The 20,602-nt window shown below is 52.1% G+C and overlaps 1 protein-coding gene across 1 annotated transcript; it reads right to left on the bottom strand.

Moving 5' to 3' along the window:
- Window positions 1-5,719: 5,719 nt before the first annotated feature.
- LOC123592123 (keratin, type II cuticular Hb6) lies at window positions 5,720-12,854 on the bottom strand. The gene is made up of 9 exons (XM_045467077.1): window positions 12,417-12,854; window positions 11,465-11,673; window positions 10,613-10,673; window positions 9,763-9,858; window positions 9,351-9,515; window positions 8,958-9,083; window positions 8,484-8,704; window positions 6,598-6,629; window positions 5,720-6,466 (listed from the first exon to the last, which is right to left on the bottom strand). Exons 1-9 carry the CDS (start codon window positions 12,783-12,785, stop codon window positions 6,306-6,308), a joined length of 1,440 nt encoding a protein of 479 aa, XP_045323033.1. The 5' UTR covers window positions 12,786-12,854; the 3' UTR covers window positions 5,720-6,305.
- Between the last annotated feature and the right edge of the window lie 7,748 nt (window positions 12,855-20,602).

Raw genomic sequence — 20,602 nt, 5'->3', positions numbered from 1 at the left:
GGGGCCCTCTCGGTTCCTCACCCAAGCCCCCTAGGTTCCCTGTGGCCCTCTGTCCCTCCCCATTCCTGAGCCCTGAGTCTCGGGCCCTCCACTACCTTCTTCTGCCTGTTCTGCCTTGTTTCAGGCCCTCAGCTGCTCCCAGGCCGCATGTCCCTCACCCAGACAACCTTGCCCTTGAACTTTCAGGTGCCTTGGGGCCCTTCTCTCACCTCTCGGCACACACTGCCTGGGCAATGACATCAGTCTCTGGCCTGCAGTTACCACCACAGTTAATGGCCTCCTTGATTAAAATCCCCCACCTGCACTTCCGAGTCCGGATGACTCCCCCGCCACCCGACCTCACTCCCCAGCTTCAGACCCACTTGCCCCAGTTCCTACAAGACATCTCCACCTGGCAGTTCTGGAGACTCTTCTAAGCCAACAGATCTTCGGGCTGAACTCACTATTTGCTCTCTGCCCGCCAGAGCCTCCTCTTGTGTCCCCTGTCAAGATCATTAACACACTTGCCCAGACCTATAATCTCCCCAGGCCTGCCTCCTCACCTTCAAAACCAATCAACCCCCAAGTGCTTTCATTTTCTATCTCCTAAGTGCCCCCTCTAAACCACCCCTTTCTTCTCTCTCTGCTGCCACCACCCACATTCCGGGCGCCCACCATCCTGGCTCGAGTGCCGGTCTTCTCGCCTCCCAGCCCACACCCCACAGCAGCCAGAGGTCTTTATAAAACACAAGTCTGACCTTTCAGCGGGTCCCCATTGCCCTCAGGATGAAGTCCAGACTCCTGAACACAGCTCACCCGTCCTATATGTCTGGCTTTGACTGATCTCAGCACCTCTCCCCACTCCCTGTCGTCCCTGCCTTCCTCCCCGCCTCTGGCTCAGGATGCCTTGAACACATGTCAAGTGAGGGCTGGCCCAGGGGCTGTGCAAGGGCCTTTCCAGTTCTGACCTTCTTGCGCAGTGACTCTGAACTCTGCTCTGGGATCATAACACTCCTTCCCCAGGGACTTAAGGAGGATACTGTAAGGACTGCCAGCCTTGAGATGTCATCGAGGTGCCCCAGAGGATCCCAAGGAGACCCCATCCCTCTGGACGGGATGTGCCTTCCTTCCACCCTGCCAGTTCAAGGCACCAGGCAGGACTGACGCTGCATACTCTCCGTCTATTAGAGCCTCCTTTCCTGGGTCCCTGAGCCCCACCTCCTCCATCACCACTGCCACCTCTCCATCAACGACAGGTGCAGCCACAAAGAGGCCTGGGCCTTGGTACTAGGAGCAAAGGAGAAGCATGGTTGTAGGAGTATTAACCAGGGAAAGCTGGCTACCTCCTGAAGGAAGTAATATTGAAGCCGAGACCTAAAGAAAGAGCCAGAGTTTGTTTATACAATCAGCAAATAACTATAGAACACCTAATATGTACCAAGGACTGTTATACAAGCCAGGGTTCATGGAAGTGATGGAAATAATCACAGATGCCTGTCCTCCAGGAAGCTCACATCTTACGGCAAGAAAGTAAACATAAGTAAGGAGTTAACCAGGAGGAAGAGATGTGCTCCAGACAAGGGGAAGAGCATGGAAAAATCCAGGAACTCTAACAAGTCCTAAGGCTGGTGGGGAGGAGGGGGACCGCTCTCCAGTGCCATCAGAAAGCTTAAGAGGAGCCCTTCCTGTCTCTACTTTTCCTCCACGGCCCACTCCTACCCCCACCCCCAACTCCACCCCAGAAAAGCTTTGCCCGCGATCATTCCTCATTCCTACTTCCTTCCAGGCACTTTTCACATCATCTTGCAGAGGTAGATGGCATGGGCCAATTCCAGGCTTCACAGAGAGCCCTGTGCCTCCTCTCTGGAAAGTCCGCATTGACTGCGAGGAACATGCGCTATCTGGATGTCAGGCCCCTGTGGGCTGACAAGCCTGAGGTGAGGCCAGCTGTGGTGGTGATCATACCCAGAGTCACAGTCCCTCGGTGTCTGCCTGGCCCTGCCCAACAGCTGGAGTGAGTGCTCATTCAGTTATCACCCCAAAACATGGAGAAACTGAGGTTCCAGAAGCTGAAAAGCCTTGACCATGCACTCTTGGTGACTAAACCAGGACGAGAACCCCCAAAATTCCAGACTTTCCACACCCAGGCTTTTTCTTTTTTTTTTTTTTAATGTTTATTTTTTGAGAGTGTGTGTGTGTGTGTGTGTGTGTGTGTGTGTGTATGAGCAGGAGAGGGGCAGAGAGAGAGGGAGACACAGAATCTGAGCTGTCAGCACAGAGCCTGATGCGGGGCTCGAACTCACATACTATGAGATCATGACCTGAGCCCAAGTTGGACGCTTAATCAACTGAGCCACCCAGGTGCCCTGCAATACCCCGGTTTTTCGACAACCCTACCCTGCCTCCTGCTGTTTACAGGCTCGAAATGCTGTGCCGTTATGATACCACGGTAACAGTAATAACAATAATGATGGCAGCTGTCAAGTCTTCAGAAATGGCCCCCATCTATTCCTCCCCACTCTGTACGTGCTACTCACTCCCCATCAATCCTCATTGCCCCTCCCCTGGATCTGGGCGGGGCCTCCGACTGCTTTGACCGATAGAATGTGGTGGAAGGGGCACTCTTGGGCTTCTGCACCTAGACCTTACGAGGACTGGCAGCACGTGGAGGAGGACAGAGGCTCCTGGCCATCGGCCCCAGCTGAGCTCTCGGCCAGTGGCCAGCGCCACCTATCAACCACGTGAGTGAAGCCACTTGGACCCCCCTGAGCCCCAGCCAATAATACGAAGCAGAAGAATCATCCAGGGTTCATCCCAGGGACCATCAGAAATATTGTTGTTTTAAGCCACTAAGTTTGGGGATACTTTGTGAACAGCCATAGATAAGTGAAGAAGAAATCCGTGCCTGGAAGGAGGGTGCTACCACGAGAAAACCTAAGACCTGTAACATTGTCAACCCAGGAGACAGAAACTTCACAGAAAGTCAAAAGCTTGTTTTTCAGAGAACTGTTTCTCCCTAATCAGCTACTGTGTCTTTTCTGTCCCCACTAACAAATACGCTAGCTGTCTCTGCAGAAGCCTAGACTAAAGGTCAACTCATATGGTTCCTGCCCATGAACAGGCAAAGCCCTGCATTCCTTACCAGAGACAATGAACCATCTGGTTTATACCCGCTCTCGGAGCATGCCCACAGTCCCTGCTCCTTGTCCTGAAATAACCTCTTACATTAGGGGCTGAATTTTGCCTCCTTCTGATGCTAAGAGTCCACCCCCAAGTGAACATGGGATGTATGTTACATGCATGTTTGCTCAGGGTGCACGCTCGATCTGTTTTCATGAATAGTCATAAGTTTCCCTGCCTTTCCATTAATATATATATACATATATATATATATATATATATATATATATATATATATATAATCTCAACTCCTATGATTGTAAAAAAACTTGTTCTCTCCCCCTTCACTGAGGTCAGTTGGAGGCTTGCCATCATCCTGTCTCTTCATTTGGCTGCCTCTTGAATAAACCTTGTCCTTTCTGCATACTCAGCGTCTCAATGATCGGCTTTGCTGCACGTCGGACAAACAAACCTGGGTTCGGTCATGACTGGTTCTGGGGCCAGGCGTCAGGCAGAGTCTGAATGTCCTCCAGGAGACCATTAGAGAAAGCTGGACGGACAATGAAGAAGTTATTACTAGATGCTGTAAAAGGTGACCCATATTATGTAGTGGTGACAAGTTTGGCAGTGCTATTGCCTGTGGTGACAAGGAAGGTACAAAGGACATCTATGGAGCTGGGGATCTGGCCAGGGTTTCCAGGTAGAATGACCAAGGTGCCACTGGCTTCTCCTAGCTGCCTCTGATAAAACACAAGAGGACAGAGATGGACTGTGGAGGGAAATGTTCGGCTTTTTAACATAACTCAGAAGGACAGTCTTTAGAGTCAGCAAAAGGTTCTCAAAGTAAGAAATGGCTGCAGAACAAAGATCAAATTCAAAGCCCTGCCAGTAAACCACGCCCTCAAGCAAAAGCCAGATGAACACTGTGGCTGTTAGATCATTTGCTGAGATCTCAAAAAGATGTAATTCATGGCCTCTTAGACTCACTCTGTGGACCAAAAGTTTTCGAAGCATCTGAAAGGCGCCATTGGAGATATTCTGTCTACTAAGCAACAGGGCTTCCAAGAATCTTCGGTATTGTCCTAAAGCATTGTGACTCTCAGTCTAAGGTTGAGAGGAGCCTATCTCAAAGAGATTTATGGGGATAGCTTCTGTCCAGCAAATTCTGACACACCAAAAACAACGTTTTTAAGGTTTTTTTAATGTTTATTTATTTTTGAGACAGAGCATGAGCAGAGGAGGGGCAGAGAGAGAGAGGGAGACACAGAATCCAAAGCCGGCTCCAGGCTCCGAGCTGTCAGCACAGAGCCCGACGTGGGGCTTGGACTCACAGACTGCAGGATCATGACCTAAGCAAAAGTCAGACGCTTAACTGACTGAGCCACCCAGGCACCCCAGAAACATTTTTAAAAGAACGACAGCCGTTCTCACGAAAAGAAATAGAGATCGTTCAAGATGAAAACAGGCCTCTGGTCCCCAACCTCCCATAGACAGGAAGCAGGCTAAGAAAACATGAGCCACTTGTCATGGAAAAGAAAGAGCGATCCAGAAAACGGAGCCAAGATCCCAAAGGATAGAGCCAAGAACAGAGGAGGACCACTTCCAAAGAGCAAAAGTGGGCACTAATGACACTCTACAACGGAAGGAGGTAGCAGGGCCTGGCTGACCATACTTGGAATTGCTAAGAACCAGTGACTTCTCAGTGCCCCCAGTTTTTCCTCCCTCTAAATGGGAGTGCCCACTGTGGCTATCCTACCCCCATCTCACCGTTGCAGGACAGGTGTGTGGTAGACATAAAAACTCTTAATTCACAGGTCTTCAGATAGAGATAAACCATAATTGGTGGGGGGGGGGGGGTGCTGCAACCAAGGAACCATGTCCCAAGAGCCTTGTGCATACCTGGATCTGATCCAAATAGTGAGATCCTGAACTTCAGGCTGATGTCATGACCTGATGAAACTTTGGGGGATCTTGGGAGGGAAAGAAAGGGAAGCTCGGACTGTGGAAGCAGTTTGCCCTAAGTCACACGTCTGGGAAATGGCAGAGGCAGGACGCTGAATTAGAAGCCTAGTCTGACTCCAACCCCAGTGTCCTTTCTCTCCCCCACACTGCTTGTCTCACACTCCTTCCTTCTGTTCTCATCTTCACACCTTTCCTCATGCTCTTTCTTCTCCGGGAATGCCCCTGGGATGGGGGGTGGGGGGCAAAATCACCCTGGTGGAGAACTCCTACGGCATACGTGGCCATTTCTAGAGACATGTTGGGTTGTCACAATGGATGGGGGTGGGGGAGTGCACCCGGCACCTAGCGGGTAGAGACCAGTGATGCTGCTAAGTACCTTGCAATGTTCAAGACAGCCCCCCAACAAAGAGCGCTCCAGCACCACATGTCAATATTGTTGAAGCTGAGAAATCGTGGTCTAGAGAAATCCATGACCACACATGATTCCCTGCATCGCTGGGTCTTCTTCTGCGTCTCCAAGGCTTGCGTCACTCAAGATCAGAGGGGAGTACCCAGTGCCAGGAGTAACTAAATGGCTGGAGGGGTCCTGAGGAAATCTCTGGCAGGGAGCTCCTATCACAGGACAGCCCTGGCACTTTGAAAACTCTGAGGCACCGGGTTTGATACGCTACAGTTAGTTTATTGGAAACACAGAGTGAAACGAAGACAAAGGGGCTGGCAGTTACGTCGCTGGGTTTTCAGAAGCTTCTGCAGGCAGCCCTGCAAGGAGATGCTCTTCCCTCCCACGGCCATGGGCCTCACAGAGTTACAGGAAAACCACCGTCAGTGTTCCCCACCTCCCTTCCACAGGATCCAGCGCACTGGCAGATTCCCAGGAAGTGGAGACAGGGAGAGTCTAGGGCCTGCCCTGTCCCGCAAGCTTAGGTGAGGGAGTCAGGCAGGACGAATGAATCCAGCAAACAACACAGAAGGCAGAAGAAAGGATGAATCCTCAAGATGATAAATCCACTACTAGGAAAGGCTACGGAAAGAGGCCAAGGTGCCGCCCCAGGTGCACAGGGCTCAGGGCGCCCGGGGGGGTGGCGCGCAGAGGGAGCACCCAGGGAGGACGTGCCGAGGGTGCACACCTGGCGACTGGTTGTTGGGGGCGGGCAGCTGGCGGTCGTGGGGCAGCGGCGGGGCGATCGGGGTCGGGCCGGGCGGAGGGGGACGTGGCTGCGCGCTGGCAGGGACGCCGCGGCCTCTTAGCACTTCTTACAGCCCACACTGCAGGCCCCGCACGAGTTGGTGCCCACCACCACGTTACCGCTGCAGGGGGCGCTGCAGACGCGGCTGGTGACAGCAGGGGCAGCACCTGAGGCGCAGAGATCGCCACAGACGACGCCACCGCGGGAGCTGCTGACACCTGCATGGGAGGGGGAGGAGAACGCATCAGGCACGGCCACGGCCAGGCTGCTTGGGGGTCGCGAACACGCCCCTCCCAGAAGGCTTGGGGCCCCCCTGACGGGAGCAGACGGGAAGGGAAGAGCTACTTACAGACATTCACAGCGCCGACGCCCTCGCACAGCCTGTTGGGAAAGGAAAAGAGAGAGGTCGGTGTCATGGGCCAGAGGCGACAGCGAGGTCCGTGCCCTCCTTCTGGGCACTTGTTTTGGGGAAGGGGCTATAAACGCGCCAATCGGAAAGCCGGGGTAGCCCAGCCGCCACGAGGGCTCTGGAGACAGAATGCCCAGTGCGCCTGGCTGGCTAGCAACCTCAGATTTGCCCTGCCCTCCAATCCACCTGCCTCCTGATCGGGAGTATCTACTCCTAGATCCCCTGTGAGGGTGGAATCCAGGGCCCCAGGTAAGGGCTCCGTGCCTGCCACGTGGTGAGCAGTTCAGACCTGTCGGCTGCTATGATTGCTGTTGGTTCCGATTGACTTGTAAACGCATTCGAGGAAGTGCAGATTTAAATTCCTAAATCTGGTCTGACTGCGGTCACTAGAACGTGGGCCTCAAGAGGGCAGAACAGTTTGTCTTGTCTTTTCCCCACTGAAGAATCGACAGTGCCTAACAGTGTTCGGCCAATAAACAACTGTCGCATGAATGAATGGGATTTTAGGGCCCATTTAGAACAGGCTGTCTCCATGAGTTCCTTTATTTGACGGGTGGAGAAAGCGAGGCCCAGGGAGAGGGAATAACCGGTGATAGAGGCAAGGCTATAATTTTGGCCACCTAACTCCACTCAACCCTCATTCCCTTCCCACACAACGCGACTCCTTAAGGAAAGGGAACGGGAGTCCCTCTGGTTGCACCATGGCAAAGGGTTGACAAAGTCAGCTTCAGGTGTGGGGAGAATTTTTGCAGCCCACCGCCTACTCACCCCATGCCCAGGGTTCATAGAGGACCCACACCAAAGCTTCTGAGTTCCCCGCCCCCACGAGCCCTATGTGGTGGAGGGCTGGACTTCTCAGTTTCCAAAGCTAACGTCAGGCCTTCCAAACTCAATCTTAAGATACTCTTCGCTGCGGAATTGTCCGCTAAGGAAACTTCCCTGACCAACCCAGGGGCAACATTCTGGGAGTGTTGTATACATAGGAAATGGCCAGCCGCCCTCCAGCCCTGCCACCTCCAACACTAGCAAAAAGCAAAAATGCCTAGAGCAGGGGGCGCCTGGGTGGCGCAGTCGGTTAAGCGTCCGACTTCAGCCAGGTCACGATCTCGCGGTCCGTGAGTTCGAGCCCCGCGTCGGGCTCTGGGCTGATGGCTCAGAGCCTGGAGCCTGTTTCCGATTCTGTGTCTCCCTCTCTCTCTGCCCCTCCCCCGTTCATGCTCTGTCTCTCTCTGTCCCAAAAATAAATAAACGTTGAAAAAAAAAATTAAAAAAAAAAAAATGCCTAGAGCAGGACACCACTGCCTCAAGGGACAGGCCCCTGCTATCTGTCCACCTTCCGCCCCACCTACTGCAACGGACGACCACTTAGGGCGGCCCACTGTGCTTACAATACATAACTGTGAGTTGATAAAATCCCCCACTGAGTCAGTCATTACAGGATAAATACGAACTCCCGAATGGGGCCAAGGCCAGCCTTGAGACAAAAGCTAGATGCTGGGTTATGTGCAACCAAGGCCAGGAGGGGAAAGACACGTTCAAGAGAGGGTGGCTGAAAGCCCAGACTAGGATTCTCGGGAAAACAATTACTAGGGCCTGACTCCTGGCTCTGAAAGGCAGATTTGCAAAAATACCAATCTCATATGAGCCCACGAGTGGGCATGACTGACTCAAAGGAGGCGAGAAACAAACTGAAAGGACTTTCTCAAATTACCTGTAAAGATGCAGGATGGGGAGATTTGGAAATGGGAGTCCAGTGATGCCAGAGGGCACTTGGCACGCTGGGAACCCAGGCAGGGCTGGGAGAGAAAATAGGCTATTGTACCCACCTCTGCTCCTCGCCCTCCAGCAGCCGCCTGTAGGTGGCGATCTCGATGTCCAGGCCCAGCTTGGAGTTCATCACCTCCTGGTACTCCTTGACCAGGCAGGCCATGTCCTGCTTGGCCTTCTGCAGGGCGGCCTCCAGCTCGGCCAGCTTGCAGCGGGCGTCGCTCAGGGCCGCCTCGCCCTGCTGCTCAGACTGGGTCACCGCGGTCTCCAGCTTGGTGTTCTGGGGCCCGGGAGAGAACAGAGTGGGTTATGGTCCTGGGTGTCTCGGTCCATTTCCCTCATGTGTCCAGTCTCTCCCCTCCCCCAGCTGGGGACACCCCAAGAACAGGCCTCTCCCCTTCATTAACGGAGTCCCCCTGAGGGACCACAACCAGGGACATGAGCCATGCAAATGGGCTGGATCATGAATGGTGAGAGCCAGTCGGGGCACACACTGCCTGTGTGGCCCTGGGAAGGCCCCAGGCGACCCATACCTGACACTTGGCATTCTCGACCTCGGCGGTCAGCCTCTGGATCATGCGGTTCAGCTCGTTGATCTCCTCCTTGGTGCGGCGCAGGGTCTCCCCGTGCCGGATCACCGTGGCCTTCATCTCCTCGCACTGGGGGGGGAGAAGCAGAGGTGCTCCTGAGCTCAGGATGCAGTTTCCCTCCCATTCAGACACCACAGATGGTTGGGAGGTTGTACAGTGCTCAGCCTGTGCAACTATACATGGCAGCCCTGCCCAGCAGTTATAACTTGAGAGCTGTGAGCCATTCTGTTACTATCCCACGGGATCAGAAACTCCAGACAAAAGAGGCCTTCCTAATAAATACTTGGCTTCCGTCGTGCTGCCATGTCTAAGAGACAGGTGTCCTGTGCCCCTCACCTTGCTGCGGTACCAGGACTCGGCCTCAGCCCGGCTGCGGCTGGCGATGTCGTCGTACTGAGCCTTGATCTCAGCCACAATGCAGTCCATGTTCAGGTCCCGGCTGTTGTCCATCTTGACGATGACCGAGGTGTCTGAGATGTGGGCATTGAGAACGCGGATCTCCTGCAGATGGTGGGGAACCTGTTTACACCCCAGCCTCACCCACCACAGTGGGGACCCAGTCATCTCAGCCCTTACCTGGTCTCTACCCCAGCTCCCACTACAGGCTCATGGACTGCAGCCCCCTTGCCCCAGCCCAAATCCCTGGCAACCCCCCCCCCAACTGCCCAGGGATCCCTGGCCACTCCCAGGCCCCAGCCCCCTCTTCTAGGCTGGCTGCTTCTTTTCGACCTGGACCACAGCCCCTCACCTCCTCATACAGGCGCCGCAGGAAGTTGATCTCCTCGATCAGGGCCTCCGCGTTGGCCTCCAGATCTGACTTGCGGAGGTAGGCACAGTCCACATCCTGGAAAAATGGGGTGTCTGTGAGCTCAGAGGACCCCGGTGCTCATTAGCCCAAACACTCCCGTCTCTTCTCTCCCATTCGTGGAGGCCAAGGGAAAGGACTCCCACTGTTCTATTCCCAAGCCGTCGCCATACTTTCTGACCTGCCTGGGGTGGGCTTTGCAACCTCCTGCCCTTCTGAGAACAAACCCCTTTGTGCCTAAGATGGGCCGCCAGCCTTTCTCTCCTCTTATGGTCCCAGCTCTGCCTCTTACCCTCCCTATCCCAACAAGCCTGCCAGACTGACTCCCTGCTCGCCACCTCGACCCCTCCCTGTCCCCTGGCAGTCCTCCAAGACCACCTGGTCACTCCGGGTTCAGCTCCATCCTCCCCAATACCCGGGGACTGGGCCCCTCCTGTTGGTCAGACTTCCCCCCGTGCTAGACGGGACGCTGTGCCTCAACAGAGAGACTGGAGCTGCCCTGCCTCCATGGGGTCCCCGCCAGAGACCACAAGTTCTAAAGCACAGTGGGACATCCGCCGGTCAGCCCAGCCATCCCCCGCCCCAGGGCAGGGTGCTAATGCACAGTCCAAGGTTCTTGCCCTTCATCGGCGACCTGAATGAGCCTTCCATGACCTGACCCCTGGGATTTCCCAGCCCGATTGGGCCAGGTCGTGTACCCCACGTGGAGGTTGAGACCCTCTGCGTCTCCCCAGGAAGAGTCTGTCATTCCGAGATCCCTGGTGTCTGTGCTTCCGGATCCCACGTCACTCACCTTCTTCAGAGCCACAAATTCATTCTCAGCTGTTGCTCTCAGAGAGACTTCCTCCTCATACCTGAGGCAGAAGAGGGCAGAGAGGGAGGTCAGGGAAGGGCGGGTCTCACCAGAGGCCGTCTCCCTTTCACATCAGTGGAGGGGGCAGCATTCGTGAGCTCCCAACAGCTGGAACGCAGCAACTCTGCTGGCTCCGTTCTGTCTGGTTGGATCTGGAACGGGTCTAGGATCCTGTCTCGACTTTAAATTGAGGGATCCAGAGAGCTAAGGTGTGGGACCTCCCAGCCCCGTTCCCACAGCTGCCGTGAGGTCACCTTAGGAGGCACATAAGGACTCAACCCCCGGCCCCATGCTAGGAGAGGACAGTGTCACCTCTGGGGCACGGCAGCCCCAGCCTCCCCTCATCTGGCTGTCCAACCTGGCTCAGGTGTGGGGGCCTATGACACCCACCCCCCATCGGCACTCAGCACCCCAGGCAGTGGCACCCCCGGGGCCCCGGGGCCTGTCAGCCCCGAACACCAGACGCTCAGGTGCTACGGGTGGGAACAACTGAGAGGTCAGTCAGCAGGAGGCAGCCAGGGAGCCTGCAGAAGCCTCCTGCCCACGGGGCCTGGGGGACAGCCTCCGAGAAGGGAAGGCTGAGTAGGGGACAGAGAGGTCTCCTGGGGGCATCCCGGCCCCACCCTGAGGCAGGCATCTGGGCAACAGTGGCGCAGCTGAGACGACCCTGCCGTGCAAGTCCCCGGCCTGCATGGCCCCTCGTCCTTCTGGAAAATTCTTCTCAAGTCTAACCCAACGGGCTCTAAGCCAAGTCCGTTTCCTGTGCCCAGCGTCACTCTGGGCCGCACTCACTTCTTCTTGTAGCCCTCCAGCACCTCCTGCACGTGGTTGAGCTCCGAGGCCAGCCTCCCGCTGTCGGCCTCCACGCACTCGGCCTCCCGCCTCAGCGTCTCGATGTAGCCCTCGAACAGGGGCTCCAGGTTGCTCTCGCAGCACTTGCGGTTCTGGTAGAACTGCCACTTGGTCTCCAGAAGCTTGTTCTGCTGCTCCAGGAAGCGCACCTGCATTCAGGGTGTGGGGAGGGGTCAGACGGCTCTTGGTGTCCCGAAGCCAGTTTGGGGTGGGGCTGGGGTGATTGCTTTAGGGGCAAACTCCCAACCCTGGAGCTCAGCAGACATTGGCAGAGATGGGCAGTGGGAGACAAGGCGACTCCTGGATTTCCCTCCTGTGATCTCTGTCTGGATTTTCTCACTCAGGGATGGGAGCAAGGGGCTGGGCAAGGTCAGCGTCTGCTCTCAGGGAAAGTGAGTTCTCCAGACCTGGTGAGTCCAGGTGGCATGTGTATTCTGGAGGCAGGTAGAGGTCTCCGGTTGGCCTCTGGCTCCCCCTGTCTCAGTGCCCAGCCTGAGTGCTGAGCATGGGTGGGCTACAGGAAGGGTGTGATCAAGGACAGCCACCCACTGGCTCACCCTGCGGGCCTCTTCCTATTTCTTGTGTCCATTTTGGTGTCTGTGTGTGTGCATGTTCTGCCCTCTTCCTCGGACAGGCCAGTTCCAAGCCTGTCCTCGTGTCTCCGTGGGGACCTGCCTGTCTGGACAGAGGTTGCATATAATGGCAACACTATCAAATCAGGAGCCTCTGCTCTGTACCCTGATGTCCTCGGTCCTCGTGTGGCCTGGGTGTGTGTCCATTTCGTCCATCAGAGTGGGAGCTCACCTGGACCTCCTGTCTCCTGCCCCTGACTGTCTTCAGTGCCTAGCCCAGGACCCGAAGGCTCAGGAAGGGTGTGATCCAGGACACCCACCTTGTCGATGAAGGCAGCGAACCTGCTGTTGAGACACTTGATCTGCTCCTTCTCCTCGTGCTTCACGCACTGCGCATTGGGGTCGATCTCCAGGTTGAGGGGCGTGAGGAGGCTCTCGTTGACCGACACGCTGGTGATGCAGGGCGGGCTGGGGCCGCACACGCCGCCGGAGCGGTAGCCGAAGGTGCGGCCGCAGGAGCCGGCGCGGAAGCCGCCGCAGACGCTGTGGCTTCCGAAGCCGCCGGTGAGGCCGCGGTAGCAGGAGACGCCGCGGTAGGGGGCGGCGGTGATGCAGCAGCGGCCGGGCCGGGGCCCGCATGCCGACATGCAGCTGAAGGCGCGGCCAGCACAGTAAGATCCACAAGTCATGGTGATTCTTGGGGCAAGGGAAGCTCTGAGGAGGGAGACGTACTAATGGAGGGTACGATGACTGAAGTGTTCAGGTCTTGGACATCTTTGGGCCCTTTATATATGCGGGGAGCCTAGTGCGTCCACGAGTTAGGAGCAATTAGATGTCTTTATTGGCTTGGGTTGTTTAGCTGCTTTGGCTCCTCCCTTATGTGCTTAATTGAGGGCCAGATGCGGCCAGATGTTTATGGCCTTTTACCCAAAACTGCACAATGTTTATCTTCAAAAGGCCAACTCACCTCTCTCACACCCTCCCCGTACACTACTTTTACGCATTTGGCGGAACTCTTGGATTCGATGATGGGAAGCAGTGACTCAGATTAGAATGGAGGGAGGAGAAAGGCGGGGCTACAGCTCCTGTACCGCCCCATTTCACAAAACCGCCACCGCTGTCCGTGGTGCTGATTGGAACAGCCTTGGGACACTGGGAGAATGTGAGATCTACAGAAGATGATGTGAAATTTGGGGTGCGTTTGGTGGTCTCCCTCACACCGATAGCCCATATCTGCCTGGCCAAAGGCCCAATACCCCCATGCCAGCCCCCAAACCCCTCACCTACACCTATCAACATATTCTGTCTCTATGACTCTCTCTGTCCCTCTCTCTCTCACACACACACACACAACCCACTCACATACTGGCCTTGCCACCCATAATCTCTCTCTCTCACACACACACACACACAACCCACTCACATACTGGCCTTGCCACCCATAATCTCTCTCTCTCTCGCACACACACACACATACACATGGACACACACTCATTTGTTCATGTGTACACTCACCTATCTCAATTTGCACAAAGACCAGTCCCGAGGCCAAAACATGAGACCGTTCTGTCCAGCCTATGCTAAAGAGGAGGCATTCCCTTCCTCAAAATCTTCCATGGGGCCTAAGGGGACACACAGTGGCTCGCTGGCTTCAGGAATGCCCAACTATTTCCAGCAAGGCTCCAAGAAAAGATAAGCATGTCTGGTTTTCATCTCAAACTTCCATTTTCCGCTAGGGCCCAGAAACCATGGGGTAGACACTACTGTCATGAGCCTGTATAGCATTTCGCTCAGAATATAATAGAATCAATCTAGACAGAGCCATCTGTCTAGGGCATCCAGCCCCCTGCCTCCACCTCCCCCCTCCCAGATCTGTGCTGCTTCCTATGCTATACCAACCCTGTAACCCCCTTCCCTTTACAGCAGTTTGTCAGTAATCTTGGCAGATGTCAAAACAGATCCATGTTGGCATGTGCTGCCTGTAGTGTGGATAGTGTGGGCCTTGAACCCAACAGGGTTGGATGGACATCAAGGCTCTTCCATGAACAGCTCTGTGTGATCTGGGGGCAAGGCACTTCATTCCTCTGGGAAATATATTAAGTCTTTCCTTCCAGCACTGCCTGGGAAAATTACAGAGAGGTCCACGTGCTCATTAAACTCCAGAACACAGTACATATGTGTTTTATTATAATCATTAAGAAGCAAGAGGCTCTGGGGCAGCATTTTTTTCAGAGTTCACATTGTGGCCCACTAATAGAAGCAAACAGAATTTTAATGAAGTAGATTAGAACAAAATCAAGCCGAGTGGAATAGAAAATACCAGAGTGCATCCTATGTAGTAAAAAAACATTTTATTTCCTTTTTGTCTCAACTGTATGTGGTATGTATGTATGTGTGTGCTTCATGACTACATAAAATCATTTCTTAATATGATTGAAAATAAAAAGTTTAAATACATCGCATATCAGTTAAGCACACAGACCCAGATTCCAAACTGCCTAGTTTCAAAGTCCAGCCCTGCCACTTTCTAGCTATGTAACCTCAGGTAATTACTTAACCTCTCTGTACCTCATTTCATGATTTATAAAATGGGGATAATAATATCCACCTCATAAAGCTGTTGTAAGGATTAAAAGAATTAATCCATGTAAAGCGTTTAGAACAGAGCCTGACACTCTAATTATGTAATCATATTTGTAGTTGTTATTGCTGCTAATGCTGCTGCTGTAGATATATCAGCAGGTTTGGTAGAATGTACCTACCCACATTCTTAAACCACCAATGTAAAATCCCCACTAATGGTGTCTATCTTAAAGGACTAGTAAAAGGATTAAATTGTACATGAACAATGCTTAACACAGCACCTGGCACATAGCAAGTGCTCAGTAAATGTTATCTACTATTATTATTCTACTATGATTTCAGTCCAAGGAACAGGGAGGACTTGAGACCTTTAGCCATGGTTACTTCTTTTATCCTGGAAGAGAACCCAAAATCAAATGCCCCTCCTTCAATCCCCACTCTAGACCAACAGCCCCCAGGGAAGTCCCAGGAAAGATCTCTCCTCTTCGGCAAAGGGACAATGTCAGCAATCCTTAGGCAACTATACTACTGGATGAAAAGAGGCTTGGACAGTCCCAGAAGTCTGTTATCTATTAATAATTCATAAATTTGTATTTCTAACTTGGCCTTAACAGACCACCAAAAATCCTCAGCCATAAATCAATGACATACTCACTCATCTTGCTTCTTTCCTGATCCTGAAGCCCCCTGATTGGTTAGTAGCCTGCATGAAGTTGAGGGTGGGGGGTATGCCATCCATCCAGGTACAATGGAACTCCAAAGAGAGCAAGAGAAGTCAGATTTTCACTGCAGCTGGACAGATGGAAATTGGAGTTGAGGGAAACGCCCCAGAAGGAGAGCAGGTAGTCGTGGTATCCTAAAAAGGTGCTTGCGTTATATCTCCCATTTAGGGAAGTTTTATATAAAAGAGAAAAACCCTTTATTCTGGAGTAGCCACGGTGTTTACAGAAACAGGGTGAACAAAAAACCTTCATATCATGAGATTAGAGGCTCTTCTTTTAGCCTAAGTGGAGCTTGTTTCAAGGGATACCTGGAAAAAAAGGGGCAAATCTGGTGGTTTTAACATTAGGAAGTTCTTGTTCAAGCTTCCCTTCAGTACATCCTTCTCCTGTGAAGAATGTTGTAAGGCAGATTCCCCCACATGGATGATGGGTAAGATGAGATAATGTCTTGCTGGGGAATTCAGGGTTTCTGTGATGGCTACATCTCTGCCATATGCTGAAGTCTGTCTTAATTTTGGAAAAAGGGAGGAAGGCACTAAGAGAAAAATGGAGACATGGATTCTGAAGTTTCCAATCTGACTGGGAAGACAGACCCACATTTGTGAGAAAGGCTGGAAGTCTGAAGAGGGCTCCTTTTCAGCTGTATCATCAGATGCTCAGAAATGCAATGTCTACTGAGACTGCCTATTCTTTTTTTTTTTTTATGTTTTAATGTTTATTTTTGAGAGAGAGACAGAGCATGAGCATGAGCATGAGTGGAGGAAGGGCAGAGAGAGAGACACAGAATCCAAAGCACCTCCAAGCTCTGAGCTGTCAGCACAGAGCCCGAGGCAGGGCTCGAACCCATGAACCATGAGATCATGACCTGAGCCAAAGTCGGGTGCTTAACCAACTGAGCCACCCAGGTGCCGCTGACCGTGCCCATTCTGGGGCAATGTAGAATACAGCTAGTCTGATGCAAAAGGTAAGAAAGGCCCCCTGGAAAGGGTGACAACAGATGCCAGTAAAGAGGCAGTTGGGGCAGTATTGGTGTAAAAAGTGTGCGTGGAGGTTTTCAGAGAGTGGACAGTAGGGAAACTTGGAGGACCTTGTGGGAGAGGCAGAGATAGTGAGATGCTGTGACAGAGCCCACTGAGGCAGAGCCCTCAGAAGCAGGGCTAGTCACATCTCCGGGATTCTGCTTCAAAACTACAAGGTGGGAGGCAGCCTGTAGGTTCCACATCTGGAGGCTACCAAAACATCTGCATACCAGGCTTGCAGGTATCTAAGGGGCTGTGCCCTTTCTCACCTTGCAGCTCATACTTTCTGTTCACAGAAAGCAGGTGCAGACCAAGTTTCAGTGAGGGGAGTTGAGGGGTGAAGCAATGGCTGTTTACATAACACTCAGGCTGTATACGAGGGAGTTGACCCTAGGCCAGCCAGCAGGCAGGATGACTGGATTAATGAGTTGAGAGGCCCCAGTCAGAGTCCTGCCTTCTCAGCCAAGTCAGCCTGGGACAGTGGCCAATTATCCATTAGCATTCACCAGAGGAAGGCGGGGCCAAAGGCTCTTATGGACTGCCTGCGGGAATGGGGAAATGAAGACTGACTCAGGAACTCTGCCCTTGATGAAATCCATCCCACTAAGCAGGCTGAACCCCTGCATCTCCTCAAGCCCTTCCCTCATCTCTCCCAGTCTCCCCTCCTTCCCATACTCTTCACCCCCCAGATGGTCTATGTGCTTCCAAGTAGCCCTAGAGAGTAATGGTCTAAGATCTTCCCTTCTCTAAGGGAGAAGGATCTTCTCCCTTCTTTTCCCTAGAAATCCACCTCCCATCCACTTCTCTCTTTCCTTCCCCAATCCTACCCTTCAGTCTCTACTTTGCCCCATGGCTTTCAAGATTCTTGCCCTTGTTGGCTGGCTTTCCCGACCACTCTCATCATTGTTCAGTTCAAGGACTTCACTTTGGTCAAGGACACATCTACTCACTTCATTCCTCCTTCAGGCCCCAGCCAGGAATGTCTCCCTACCCATCCCCCACTCCCAGGAATGGCTGCCCTCTGGTCTGCTACATCTGATCCCCACCCCACCCTACCAGAAAGCTTTGCACAATTAACGACCAAGCTTTGATGGTTCCATTACTCAGCATTTAATAGGCAGCTGGCATTCGTTTCATTCATTCCACAAATATTTATTGAGCACCTACTATGTGCCAAGCCCTTGGAATAGATCCACGAACCAAACATTTGTGCTCATTGGTGTGTTGCAAGGTTTGCATTTTTGTTCACAATCTGCATATGTGTCCAGCTTTTCTCTTAGAAATGGAAGCTCACCACAAACAAGGGTGAGCTCTTCTCTATCCTCTGGCCCTGAACCCTAAGAGCACTGTAAGGGGCCCTGAAGAGGGTCCTGGGGGAAGGGATCAGTGAGAGTGTGTGTTAATGTGCTATATACCAGCACCATCTATTGTGTAATACTTGTAACGATGGTAGAGGGGCAATGAGATAAGCTCATCCCTTCCACTGGGATCAAACATACCAGCAGACTCTGAGGGCCGGCTTTGCCACTAACAACACAAACTGAGCAAGACTCTTAACCTTCTAGGCCTCAGTGTCCTCACCTGACACCTGCCTCAGAGGGTAATTGTAAAAATTAAATGCATTAGTGCATGTTGGGCAATCAGCATAGCATCTAGTAGGAGGTAAGATGAACATCAAGAGATGTTAAGATTTTTTAAATTTGGAAGAAGACTCATGAAATGTCTTTCGACACTAAGCATATACCTACTTGCGTATTTTTTTTAAATAACCACATACCCTAGCAAAACTCTTCCACAGATATGCCAGAAGACACGGAAAGAATGTTCATGGCCACTCTGTTCATAATACAGACCCTAGAAACAACCATGAGGCCATCAGGGTGGAGAGATAAATAAATTGTGGCATATTCATACAATGAGTATGAACACAATACAGCGACAGGAAGCAACGCTGAAAAAAAGGAAGCCAGACACAAAAGAATGCACACAATACAATTCCATTTACATGAACTTCAAAAACTGGAAAATTATGGGGCGTCTGGGGGGCTCAGTTAGTTACGCGTCTGACTCTTGATTTTGGCTCAGGTCACAGTTTGTGAGACTGAGCCCCGCATTGGGCTCTGCACTGACAGCATGGAGCCTGCTTGGGATTCTCTCTCTTCCTCGATCTCTGCCCCTCCCCCACTCACACTGTCTCTGATCTCTCAAAATAAATAAATATTTTTAAAAACCGGAAAACTAAATAATTTATGGTTTAGAGATGCATACATTGGTTCTAAAACTGCTAAGAAAAGCAAGGGAATGAGTGAACACAAAATCCCAGAGGGATGTTGTCCCTAGGCCAAAAAGAAATGGGGTACAACCAGAATGAGGCTTATAGGAAGCCCCTAAGTCACACGTATATTTCATTTCTTCCTATAGGGGGTAGGTACACCGCCTATACGTTCTTTTGCGTGGGTAACATAGTTCTCAACAAAAACAATTTTACCCTTGATAAGACCCATATTGCCAGAGCCAAGACTATGGTGGTGATTCAGCCAACCCTCCCCCTCTCTTCTCTTCCCCTCCCCCACCACAAGCTTTTTTACTCCAAGAAAACATACAGAACGAATGTCCTTTCGGGTCTCCAAAAATTAGCTGCAATTAATAATGCCTGAAATTCAATGAAATGGTAAAAATCTGATTTTCTTATATCTCGTTTCTTTAAATTGCTTCTGGTGTCTTTAAAATTGCTTAGGAAGGGCCAGCTATTAGTAATCAGCTCATGTTTATGCATGTCGTTTTTATAAGGAGTTACACTGGTGGAGAAGGTAAAGCATGTGTGAGATGTACCTTGACTCACAGCGCTTCTCCTCAGGACACCAGCCAACCGGTTTGCTGGGAGCACTGCCATGGCTCAACTGTGGGCAGTGTCCAGAATGGCAATGAGGGTATAAAGGGTCTCGGAAGTGCTGGCCCAGCTCCCCAAACACATAAAGTGACAGCAGGTGCCACACCCTCCTGGACAGCCAGGTGGCCGACACAGTCCACGAGCCCGTGTTTGTCCTGTCACAAGGCCTCAGCCCTGAATGTTTCACGCAAACACACAGAGCCCTACCTCCAGCCCTGGTCCGTTCCCCTCTTTCCTTCTCCTTTCCCGCCAGCCCCACCCCTCTTCCTCCTTCCCCGAAGCTGCCCTGCCTGCCTTTACCTCTAAGACACGGCAGCTACAGGGGGCTGCCGGCCACATCGCTTCTCTTCTCTTTCATTTAATAATGCAAATCTCAGGGCGCCTGGGTGGCGCAGTCGGTTAAGCGTCCGACTTCAGCCAGGTCACGATCTCGCGGTCCGTGAGTTCGAGCCCCACGTCGGGCTCTGGGCTGATGGCTCAGAGCCTGGAGCCTGTTTCCGATTCTGTGTCTCCCTCTCTCTCTGCCCCTCCCCCGTTCATGCTCTGTCTCTCTCTGTCCCAAAAATAAATAAACGTTAAATAAATAAATAAATAAATAAATAAATAAATAATGCAAATCTCTGTACTTTATGAGAGAATTCTTCTAGACCTGTTCCCCTGCAGTAGGAGGCTTTGTGGGTAAGTAGAAACGGTACCCTCTGTCAAGATACTCACAGGGCACCAGAGGTATACAAATAACTAAAACTGCTCAGTTCTCAGCCACAGGACCCTATAGATCTCCAGCCCCAGCCTCACGTTGCCCCTGTGCCACATTCCCACACCACTGGCCCCTCCTGGCTCTAACCATCCCAACCCCCCGTGACACTGCCCATCTGCCCGAGACTGATTCTTCCCAGCCATAAATTCCACAGATATCCCCTCCTAAACAACTTTCCTTACCCCTCTTGAAAATTTCCAGAGAGTTAGGAAATCTGGGGGTTGTCACAGCGTGTAGGTGAGAAGGCATTGCCTCTCCTGGGCTCCATGACTTAACTAGCTGGGAGATACTGGGCAAGTTATTTAACCTCCCCGAGCCTCGGTTTCTTTATCTGTAAAATGGGGATAATGATACATACTTCGTATGGTTGATGGGAGAATTAGAGATTGCTTACGACATAAAATATCAGATAGTAGGTGGCCAAAAGAAAAAAAAGACAAGAAAATATCCTCTTATCAAAATAGGATATGTGTTTTCCTACATTGTTCTTTCTAATTACAAAGGGGAAATGTATGCAGGTGATCCGATTTAGCAT

This window comes from Leopardus geoffroyi, chromosome B4, assembly GCF_018350155.1.
Source record: "Leopardus geoffroyi isolate Oge1 chromosome B4, O.geoffroyi_Oge1_pat1.0, whole genome shotgun sequence".
NCBI lineage: Eukaryota > Metazoa > Chordata > Mammalia > Carnivora > Felidae > Leopardus > Leopardus geoffroyi.
This window is presented reverse-complemented; position numbering and strand designations above follow the sequence as displayed.